At 34.8% G+C, this 12446-nt stretch overlaps 1 protein-coding gene across 1 annotated transcript; it reads left to right on the forward strand.

The window, feature by feature from the left end:
- The first annotated feature begins 7766 nt into the window (after nucleotides 1-7766).
- On the forward strand, nucleotides 7767-10688 carry LOC127126421 (very-long-chain aldehyde decarbonylase CER1). Its single transcript, XM_051055350.1, has 9 exons — nucleotides 7767-8120; nucleotides 8214-8446; nucleotides 8533-8752; nucleotides 8844-9219; nucleotides 9299-9406; nucleotides 9496-9693; nucleotides 9778-9873; nucleotides 9952-10125; nucleotides 10218-10688. Exons 1-9 carry the CDS (start codon nucleotides 7846-7848, stop codon nucleotides 10401-10403), a joined length of 1866 nt encoding a protein of 621 aa, XP_050911307.1. The 5' UTR covers nucleotides 7767-7845; the 3' UTR covers nucleotides 10404-10688.
- Nucleotides 10689-12446: the final 1758 nt, after the last annotated feature.

Genomic DNA, 12446 nt, shown 5'->3' on the forward strand with positions numbered 1-12446 from the left:
CTTGTGCTCCATCACATTAAGTTCAATCTTGAAGGTTCTATTATGAGACACGGGAGCCTCCAATATTAACCTTCCACCTGAGCCGAGAACTTTCATCATCTTGTCTTTAATCGTCACTTTCTAATTCTTTTTTACCAACAACCCTATGTTGAGCAAATTAATTTTCATGCCTGGTGTATACAATACTTTAGAAATTAATGACCTTTTTCAATCTTTTCTCATAACTAGAACATTACCAATACCTTCAGTTTCCAGAGTCTTTTCATTTTCAAATTTCACCATGTTCTTCATCGAAGATTTTATGTTGGCAAACCAATCTTTCCTACCAGTCATGTGTGATGATCATCATGAGTCCAAGTATCATTGGTCCTTGAATCTTTATTCATCACTTGTTGTGACCATCAATAACATCTCTTCTTCTTCATGCTTTGCCAGCTTTGCATCATTTTCTCGATTCTTTTTTTCCAGGACAATCACTAGAGTAGTGACCGTACTTCTAACAATTGAAACACTAAATGCGACTTTTGTCAGGTTTTCGTCCATCACTTCTTCCTCTACTTGCAACACCACCTCTGTGGCTGCTTTGGTATGAGGGTCTTCTTTGATTCAAAGAATTTCCTTCCTGCTGGTTTCCTCTACCATTCTTTATTGTCAAACCATTTTCCTTTATCTTTATTTTCTCTTGCTGATTGGGCCTTCAAAGCCACATCACTCTTTGACTTGGTTGCAGCTCTTTCATCCATTCTTTGTTCATGAATTCAAGCATCCCTTGAAGATCTTCATTTGTGAATCTTGATAGGTCTTTCGATCCTTATATGGCTACTACTACATAATCGTATTTTAACGCCAATGACCTCAAGATCTTTGCGACAACTGATTTTGATGTCAACACTTCTCCATATACCTTGATTTGATTCACCAGTTTCGTAACCTTAGTGAAAAAATCAATTATGCTTTCACTTTCTTCAATCTGAAGCAATTTATACGTTCTTTTGTGAGTTTGTAACCTTACCTCTTTCACCTTCTCAGCGACTCCAAAGGATTTCTCCAAAATTTCCCACGCTTCTTTCGCTGATCCGACATCACTCGTATTTTCAAAATTGTCATGATCAACCCATTGATGAATTATAAAGAGATCTTTATAATATTTCTTATTTAATTCACTGTGCGCATCCTTTTCTTCATCCCTTACGATTTCTGCAAGTGATATTACTCCTTCTTTCACAAGATCCCACATGTCTTAATAACATAATACGATCTTCATCTGCTAACACCGGTTATCATAATTCTTACCATTTAGAATTAAAGACTTGCTAGAAAATGAATGTTCAGATGATTAATCGCACCATGCTTCTCGATGAATCCCACAGCCAGTGCTCTAGACACCAAATGTTAGAATTTCGACGAATTCCTGATGTTGGAATTTCAACAAAACTTGGAGCTTTTTGACTCAATCTTGATGAACAAGAATCAATTCTTCTGATTGATTCTCCCTCTTGTTCTTCACTCTTAACTCGAGTGAATCAACCACACCTTGGTTGCAAGATGATTCTGCTGCGTAACAATTATTGGAGAAGAAAAGAAAAAAATGATTTGGGGAAGAAATTATAAATTAGGGTTTGAGAGAAAAGGGGAAGAATGTGGAATTGATTATGCAGAGTTTCTCTCTGCTTTAAATTTGAAAATTGTATTCAACTTTTCTTCTCTTAACTGCATTATTACAATGATATGATACCTCCCTATTTTAGGTTAATATTTCTTACACACAAAGCAATCTCCAACTAACCTAAGTCAGGTAAAAACACAAAATAAAGCTAAGCATTAAATTTCTGCCGAAGACACACTTCTTTGATATTTCAACAACTATACAATTGTTGTGCAGAGCATTTTGATAACAGATTCTATTAAATTACTGCTTTGACACAAAATTGCACTTTCAACAAACGCCTCACATCTCTCGTCCAAATGCCCACACCAATAACATATTCCAAATCTTTCATAAAAATTTCTATTGAACACCTAGTATTTCATCTCAAACACCTCATATTTAGAATAGAATGGAAACATCTATTTTAATTTGAAAAAAGTATTAAGTATATGTTTGGAAAATTTTAAAATTACAATAGAAGCTACACTTATCTGCTTCTCAAATTCCCGGTGAGACCAACAACAAATATGCAGTAGTGGTAGCCCATTAAGTGTTAGTTTTTGGAAAAAGCAAAAACAACTTAAGAGGTGTGAAATTGATTTTGGAGTGATTTTTAAGTCTTTGGTTTTTCTAATGTATAATTGATTCTGCTTCCAGAATAAATTTTACTTTTTTGTGAAATTGATAAAATAATTAAAACATTTCAAAAGAATTATTCATAGTTCAATCACACCAAAAAATTTGATGTGTGAGATAAAGAACAATGACAATTACATAAATGACCTTAAACAATAAAAAGAATAATATGTGGAACACAAGAAATTTGTTTACACAATTCGATCAATCGATCTAGGTTTGGGCGATAGAACAACTCTCCAATTTAGTATACTTCAAAATTGAGCGAGAGTGCAGCTTTTCAATTCACTATAATTCTAAAGAATTTTTCCATTTTCTTCTTACTAGGATTTCTACCTTATGCAACTTGTATCTGACAAATGAGAGAAAAACAATATTTATAACTAATAGAATATTAATTGACCCAAGATATGATCTATTAACAAATGGATCCGCGAACAAATCCGAAAATATGTGTGTACCAAAATATGTCTTTTTTCATTCTCTTTTCTCACTTGAGGTTTTAAGGAATATTACATCATACCTGAAATTAAAATTTGTAACTTCTAAATTTAAACCTAATTTTTAGATTGAAATTTACTAATCAACTTCTTCTACATAAATTTATCCAAACATTGATAACTTACTTTTAACTCATTTTTAACTAAAATCAATTTTACATGATCAATATTTTTGTTGAAATACAAGAGGCTAAGAGACATTTGAATAAACTGTATGTTTCGAAAAGCACTATGGAGACTTTATTATATAAAGAGAGATTACAACTAATTACATGATATAGTCGATGTGGGACTAATCTCTATACAAATATTCTTAACATTATATATTTATAAATATCAACACTCCCCTTCAAGCTTGAGCATATAAGTCAAATGCACCAAGCTTGTTACATATATAATTAGTTCGGAGGCTTCATAAGGATTTTATAAACACTTCTGCCAATTGATCACTAGAGTTGACAAAGCTTGTAACGATGTCATCTGACTCGATCTTCTCTCCGACAAAGTGACACTATTGTTGGTGTAAGCCCTAGAGGCCAATACATTTTGGTACTTGTATCGAATAATAAAAGGCATTCTCTTTATTATGGTTGATTAATAAAGTCCCTGGAATAGATAGTCCGTTTAATGTATTAAGTGTGACTTAATCATGAGAACACATTAAACATAAGGACACTATTCCTAAAGTATCCGTAGTCGAGCTTTAGTGTGAAGTGGGATAACATTAAAGCATTAACACTATTATGTTTGTAGACTGATGATCACATCTCATGGATCATGGATAAAGAGTTATCAAGTCTTAAACATAGGTATGAATATTAGGAGTAATATTTATACCGGATTGACCCGCTATGAGAATACTATATAGAAAGTTATGCAAGGTGTCATAAGTTATTCTCATGGTGATAATAGTGTATTCCACTCTTCGACCTGAAACCACTATGGATCCTAGATGTAGAGTCGAGTGCTTTATTGCTGATCCAACGTTGTCCGTAACTGGATAACCATAAAGACAGTTGATGGGTACCCCACGAAGCATGCTGAGGGACATGAGTGACCTAGATGGAATTTGCCCATCCTGCATAACAGGATAAATGTCTATGGGCCCAATATTGAACTGCACAAGGATGACACGGTCTATGCCTTGTGTTCAATATAGACATAAGGGCAAAAGGGTAATTATACACATAAGTATTGTCACGGAAGGTTTTGTCAGATCACATGACATTTTCGTGTCTTGGGTAGCAGTGATGTGTTGCTAGATACCGCTCACTGTTTATTATGTTAAATGCATGATTTAATATAATTGCCAACGTCACGAAAACCTACAGGGTCACACACAAAGGACGGATTGATGAGAGATAGAGTAACTAAGGAATACCTAAGGTACGGTGCCCTTAAGTGGATTATAGAACATCGTAAGGTACGGTGTACTTGAGTAGAATACGAAATATGGTAAGGTACCATGGGCTTAAGTGATTTTGGGCATATTATAAGATATGGGCCAAAATACACTTAAGTGGGCTTTTTAGCTTGAAGCCCACATAAGTGGTTCTATAAATAGAACCCTTGTGCAGAAGCAAAAATTTGCGGTTGCATTATTTTCGTTTTCTATCACTCTCTCTCTCACTCAAAGCCTTCATTCGTACCAGCTAGCACTGAGATTGAAGGAACCCGTTCGTGTGGACTGAGTAGAGACGTTGTCATCGTTCAACGTTCGTGATCGCTTCATGGATTTGCATCAAAGGTTTTGATCGTCACAAGAGATCTGCACCAAAGGTTTCAACCGTCACAAGAGATAAATATTCTATCACTGATCATGACCATTCGTAAGGATCTCTAAAGGAGAAATTTTAATTTCCGCTGCGTTTTGGACCGCAATTCTCCTTCAACTATATCTCAATATGTTTGGTCCTGCTGATCCAGTTATGACAATATTATCTACATACACAATCAGATAAATACACCCTTGGGCTGAGTGATGATAAAAAACATAATGGTCAGTTTCACTATGGACCATATCAAACTATTGTACTACAATGTTGAATCTTCCGAAACAAGCTTTCAAAGATTTCTTAAGACCATAAAGAGACCTGGGTAACCTACACAACATATTCGATGACTCCCTCTAAGAAACAAACCCGGATGGTTGATCCATATATACTTCCTCTTCAAGATCATCATGTAAAAAGGCATTTTTGATGTCAAGTTGATGAAGAGGCCAATGTCGAATGGTTGTAACAGCTAGAAGAAGTCTAACAGATGACATCTTGGCTACCTGAGAGAATGTATCACTATAACCCAAACCAATATCTGAGTCTATCCTTTTGTTACCAAGCGATCTTTAAATCGATCAAACTTACCATATGGACCAACCTTCACTATATAAAGCCAACGAAAACCTACCAAGATATCCTAAGGGGTAGAGGAACCAGTTCCTAGGTACCACTGCTTTGAAGAGAATACATTTCATCAATCATTGTTTGCCTCTACTCAATGTGAGATAATGTTTCACCTAGATCTTTAGGAATAAAAATAGAAGACAGAGAAAATAAGCAAGTATACTGCAAAAGGGAAAGACGTTGAGAACATAAATCAATATAATGTGGAGAAGAATTTCGTGTTTGATGTATACCTTTTTGAAGGGAAATTGAAAGATTGGACTGGATCCGATGATGGCGAAGACGTCGAAGGAGAGTCTACAATGACCTCAGGGACAGGTATGACCTCAAGGACTGGGATGATAGGTGTTGGGTGACGATGTTGATATGTTTGAAGTGGTAGAGAAGTGGGGGGACGGGGGGTCAAGAGCCATAGAATGATGGGGATAATGGTAGGTGGGACATTAATAGATGTCTGAAAAGGTGTGGGATTACTTTCTTGAATGAGTTCTGGAGTTACGTGACTGGACTCGAAATGTGGAACAAACTCGAAGAAGGTATGATCGGCCGATATGAGGTATCATTGTAGAGTATGTGAATAACAATGATAACCTTTTTAGGATCAATGATAACCAAGAAATACACACTTTAGTGATCGAGCTGATAGTTTATAAAGACTAGGAGAGAGATTGTGTACAAAATATGTGGACCCGAAGACTCGGGGAGGAATTAGGGAAAGTGGGGAATTAGGAAAAAGAATTGAATGATGGATTTTATTGTTAAGGACAAATGAGGACATGCGATTTATAAGGTAACATGTCGTTAGAGCAACATCCTCCCCAAAACCGAAGTGGATCATTATCATGGAGAACTAGAGTCCGAGTGGTTTCTACGATATGCCGATTTTTTGTTCGGTTACCCATTTTGTTTAGGTATGTGAGGGCAAGATGTTTGATGGAGAATATCATTGTGTCACATAAAATTTTGAAATTGTTGGGATAAATATTCATGGACATTGTCACTTCTTAAGGTATAAATAGACACACCGAATTTAGTTCTTATTTCTTGATAGAATTGTTCAAAAATAGAAAATAATTCAGATCTATTCTTCATTAAAAATAACAACATGCAACGTGAAAATCATCAATAAAGGTGACAGAGTATCTAGACTCAAGAGTAGAGCCAATACACGAGGGAACCCAAACATCAGTGTGAACTAAAGCAAAAGGGGATGAAGCTCGTTTAATGAATCGATTGGGAAACTGACCACGAGTGTGTTTCCCTAATTGACACAACTCACAATGTAAGTTAGATACCTTCGATAAATTTGGCACCAACTTATGTAGTTTGGAAAGACTGGGATGACCTAACTGAGCATGGATAGTGAGTGGAGAATCTTTGACTGAGCATGTCTGAGATGACACTGAGAGGTAATAAAGGCCTTGAGACTCACATCCGACGCCAATCGTCCATCCCGAACTGCGATCCCGCAGGGTAACATTATTGTTAGTGAAGGTGACACTACAATCAATAAAATGAGTTAAATGACTGACTGAAAGTAAATTAAATGAACAATTAGGTACATAGAGGACAAAAGTAATAGAGAGAAAAGGTAGAATTTGAATAGTACCATTCCCTTCAGATCGAGTTTGAGAACCATTGTCAGAAGTTATAGTAGGTAAGAAACCAAATGTAGAGAGGGAAGAGAAAATATTTTTATTACCAGTAACATGACCAGACGCACCAGAATCAATGACCCAAGGTCCAAGAGAAGATGATTGAAAGAGACAGGCAAATGAATTACCAGTGTGTGCTACCGAAGTAGTAGAATCTAAGTTATGATAATTCTAATACCACCTAAGAAAATCATTGTAGTGTGACGTAAAGTTATGAGGAGTAGTCATGAGTATCTGAGAGAGAAAATATCACGCGAACTGGGTGAAAAAGGCTCTGAACTGGATCACAATTTTTCGCAAGTGGAAAATAAAATCTGAGATCGAATCTGAAACAGTTGCAGCATGGAGAATGGGGCGGTGAAAAAATTGTCGGGATCGACCGCCGCAGATGCTGTCACGTGTGGATCAAGTGCCGACACGCAAGACCCATACGTAGAAATGAAGGTGGCGCGTGCGGAAGTTTCTGCCGATTGATCCACTGTCTTCTGGTGAGAAATTTTTCACCCACTAATCATTTTCACTGAGGAATCAAACACACACTAAGTTCCCAAGTATAAACTAAGTTTTGTTAATGCATACTCCATTTGTTACATATTATAAATAAATTTTTCCTTTTAGATTCGATGAATAATTGATCTATCCGATTCATAGATCAATTACATCAATTATTTTATGAAAATAAAAAACTAAATTTGCTTATAATATACTACATAGAGAGTGGAGAGAGTAAACGTTTTATAAAAAAGTGTGCCTACACATAACACAAGACGGGTAAATAACTAGAAATCTGGTATGATGAGAAAATGATCAGTCCAATGACTCAAAATGCCACCACCTAGCATGTCCATATTTATGAACGTTGCTCTCAATAAATAGTATTATTATACAGTACTAGCATAAAGCTCATCTCTATACAAATCCACTTAGATGAACAATTCATTTTTCAAATCCAACCTCTCTATAAATACCTTTGCATATGACACTATCTCATCATCATCATCATCATGGCTTCCAAACCAGGCATCCTCACAAACTGGCCATGGAAACCTCTTGGTGACTTCAAAGTTCTGATTCTAACTCCATGGCTTGCACATAGCATATACACTTTCACATGGACTCAACCTGACCCAATGTACTATCTTGTACTCCCTTTTATATTCATCAGAATGCTACACAACCAGATTTGGATGTCTGTCTCCCGCTACCAAACTGCCAAAGGCAAAAGCCGAATCGTGGACAAAGGCATCGAATTCGAACAAGTCGATAGAGAAACCAATTGGTTAATTAATTAATAAACTCCTAAACTTTTATATTTAATCAAGAACTTGCTTAACGATTTCATCTAACCAATGATTGCTTATAACATTTTCAGGGACGATCAAATATTACTCACTGCATTGGTATTTTATATAACATACATGATATTTCCCATGGCTGCTGGTTTACCATGGTGGAGAACAGATGGTGTGATTCTCACAGCAATATTGCATGCTGGTCCAGTAGAGTTCTTATACTACTGGCTTCATAGAGCACTTCATCATCATTATCTATATTCTCGCTATCATTCTCATCATCATTCTTCAATTGTTACAGAACCTATCACTTGTATGAAACTTTTTTTCCCTTCATTTTTGAATGCTTAGTTTTATAAACATGGTGGTAATTTTTGTTCTTGTTGTTGTTGATGACAGCTGTGGCACATCCATTTGCTGAGATTTTGGCATATTTTACACTTTTCGTTATCCCAGTATTTACAACATTGTTGATGAAAAAATCTTCTATAGCTGCAATATATGGCTATATCTTTTACCTCGATTTCATGAACAATTTGGGTCATTGCAACTTTGAGTTCTTTCCTAAGAAACTCTTGTCCTTCTTTCCCCTTTTGAAGTATCTCTCATACACACCATCGTAAGTTTATAATATTACTATATGTTGGTAATAAAATTCATAGTTCTGTACAGTGCAAAAAAGTTGATAATCTTGGTAATAATTTTCACAGGTTTCACTCACTGCACCACACAAAATTCAGGACAAATTACTCGCTCTTCATGCCGATTTACGACTACATTTATGGCACAGTAGATACATCCACAGATACTATCTATGAAAAATGTTTGAAGAGGCCAAAGGAGTCACCAGATGTTGTGCACTTAACACATTTAACAACATTTGATTCCATCTATCAACTGCGTTTGGGATTTTCTTCCTTAGCCTCTAACCCTCATAAATCTAAATGGTATCTACATTTGATGTGGCCTTTCACAATGTTCTCTATGCTTATGACTTGGTTTTGCGGGCGCGCCGTTGTTATAGAAAGCAACACCTTCAACGATCTTAAGTTACAATGTTGGCTTATACCAAGATTTAGAACACAAGTATGATATTTTTCACTCACTTTACATTTTGCACTTTAATCCAAGTCTGAGAAATTATTTATGATTTTATATTTTTTAGTATTTCTCCAAAAAGCATAGAAAAACATTGAACAATTTCATTGAAAACGCAATTATGGAGGCCGAGTTAAATGGAGCAAAGGTGGTAAGTCTAGGACTTTTTAATGAGGTAATTACTCACACTTTTTCTATTGATTTATTATTATTAATATTAATTAAACTAACACTAATTACTATATTACAATCATCTTGATATAGAAAAAATTTAATGCACACCGTGAACACTATATTGGAAGATTCCCAGAACTAAAGATAAAAATTGTAGATGGGAGTAGTCTAGTTGCTGCAATTGTGCTCAACAACATTCCAAAAGGAACAAATAAGGTGCTTCTTAGAGGCAAGTTTAATAAGGTTGTGTTTGCCATTGCTAATGCTCTATGCACAAAAAATATAAAGGTATATGTACTTCATTATTTTTTATTTCATACTATTTGTAAAATTTGAAGCTATTCTCATAATATATTGATAAATCGTAAGCAGGTAGGTGTACTATACAAGGATGAGTTTGAAGAGCTTGAGAAAAGGGTCATTAAGTCAAAAGAAAATTTGTGTATTTCACCCATCAATACTCCAAAGGTGGTTAATATAATATTTTTTTTATTTTTTATTTTAAATCGTGACAATTTTAATAACTAATTATATTACTCTTAATAGATATGGTTAGTTGGAGATGAATGGGATGAAGATGAACAAATGGAAGCACCAGAAGGATCTTTGTTCATACCATTTTCTCATTTTCCTCTAAATTATATCCGAGAAAAATGTTTCTACCAATACACACCATCGATGATTACTCCTAATACATTCACGAATTCACACTCGTGTGAGGTGTGTAAATTAAATAACACATTTTTATAGCATTCAATATGTATTATAATTTAAATGAGAATGATTATGTAATTTGTTTATATATGTGACAGAATTGGCTTCCAAGAAGAGTAATGAGTGCATGGCGTATTGCTGGAATAATTCATGCTTTAGAAGGATGGAATGTTGATGAGTGTGGTGACATTATACTCGACACTATGAAAGTATGGGAAGCAACTATTCGCCATGGTTTTCAACCTCTAAAGATATATGCTCACAAACCAAGTGTGACTGATTAATCGGGTTATCGATAGAGGTTTCTCGAGTTTGAGTTAATAAAGTTTGTTTTACATTAGTGTCACTATAGTTTTTTATAATTCCAAGATGTTCATGTATGCTACTTAAAACTTCAAATGTATATTACTACTTGAAATGCATGTTGAAGAAGAATGCAAGTTTGAGATTTATTGTAGTGTGATTATTCTGTTTATATCCGTTGTTGTTTTTATCACTTGAGATACTATGTCCTCATTGTTGGTGATTTGATTTTAAGGATATTCTATGTGAAATTTCGGATTCGATTACGACCACATTTCTATGATGATTCAGCATTAGAGACATATATAATGCTTTTATACAATCTGATGAATCCAAAGCTTTGATTAATCCAACTAATTTTAGAAAACTCATTCAAGCAATAATAATTTTGGGCTTTTCAAGCAAGAATTATTTAACAATAAATGGGAATACTTTGGTGATTTCAAGAGAGAATTAATTAACAAGGTGTGACATCTCACAATCATTCTTCTTTTAAGTAATAGTTGTATTAAGAAACATAAGCTTTGTGGAATTAAGTACGAGGTGTTAAAAATGATTAAAATAGGATTAAAAAAAAAGGAAAAAGTGATTTCATTGAGTTAAGAGGACAATATGGTCTTTTGACCTCAAAGTATATAAGGTGAACATTAGAGGAAAAAGAATGGTAGGGGGAAAACTATGTTGAGGAGGAATGTTTTAAAATAAAGAAGGAAGAGTAAACTTCAAGCTCAACCTAACATCGAAAGGATTCATCTTGTTCTTGAACAAGGTAAGCTTTTTCTCACAGCAAACATATTCTTATTACATATTATTGACGTTATTTTAAATGTGTGAAGAAAGATGCTATGACAAGATGTGAAATATCCCATCTTTCGTTGATCAAGGAAAGAAATAACATGTTAAGCATAATATGCCTCGTCCTACGAGCCATCTTGTCTCCACCAAGATTAGCTTCGCGTGCAAGTCTAACTGTGTAGTTCTCGCGCTGTTTAACAATTTATTTTCTTATTTATTTAATTAGATTTTATTCCTTTATACGTGTTTTTAGAATAAGAAAGTTTTTCTCAAGATATTTTTTAGAAAAAATAAATTTGATGAATTATGATATGATATAGATTTAATTAATCAAATATTTTCAATCAACATAATGAAAGACTAGTTTCTAAGACGCGACAAGTGTGCAACTCTGCAAAGTAGTATAAAAATAGATTACTGAACCACAAAGACCAAATATTTAATTACCGAATTTTATTCTATCGGTGTATACCTAGATTGACCAAAAATTGGTGTTTTGTGAAATAACTTAAATAAAAAGCATTTTTGAAAAACAACATAAATGAAAATCACTTAAAATATCATGAGACAAACAGGACTTAGGGTTCATCTTTCTTACTTCGACATATCCATATAATCCTTTCGCTTCTATTACGAGAAATCTGACACGGTTATAGAAAATAGATAAATATGGACAAAACCTACTTTCGTCAGCGTGTTGTCCTATCTATGGCAAATAAATCGTCGGCTTTCCACTACAACAAACAAGACCTTAGACAGCGCTTTTTTTAGCCTTAGACAGCGCTTTAAAGCGCTGTCTAAACCTCCACTGCTAAAGGTTTAGACAACGCTTTTTTAAATCTTAAAAGCGCTGTCTAAGCCCCCCCCCCCCCTTAGACAGCGCTTTGGCCAAAAGCGCTTTATAAGACCCTCTTATTTTAAATTTTTTAGATATACCTTAGACAGCGCTTTTGAAAAGCGCTGTCTAAGCCCCACCCCCTTAGACAGCGCTTTGGCCAAAAGCGCTTTCTAAGACCCTCCTATTTTAATTCTTTTAGGTATACCTTAGACAGCGCTTTTCAAAAAGCGCTGTCTAAGCCCCCCCCCCCCCCCCCCCCCCCCTTAGACAGCGCTTTTTACAAAAGCGCTGTCTAAGGTATACGAAAATTGAAACTAACATTTTGATTTGTAACTAACCATTGCATTTCATATAAGTTTAGCATTAATTTCATGAGCATTGTAACAGATTT

The sequence above is a fragment of the Lathyrus oleraceus genome, chromosome 3 (genome assembly GCF_024323335.1).
Source record: "Lathyrus oleraceus cultivar Zhongwan6 chromosome 3, CAAS_Psat_ZW6_1.0, whole genome shotgun sequence".
Lineage (NCBI taxonomy): Eukaryota > Viridiplantae > Streptophyta > Magnoliopsida > Fabales > Fabaceae > Lathyrus > Lathyrus oleraceus.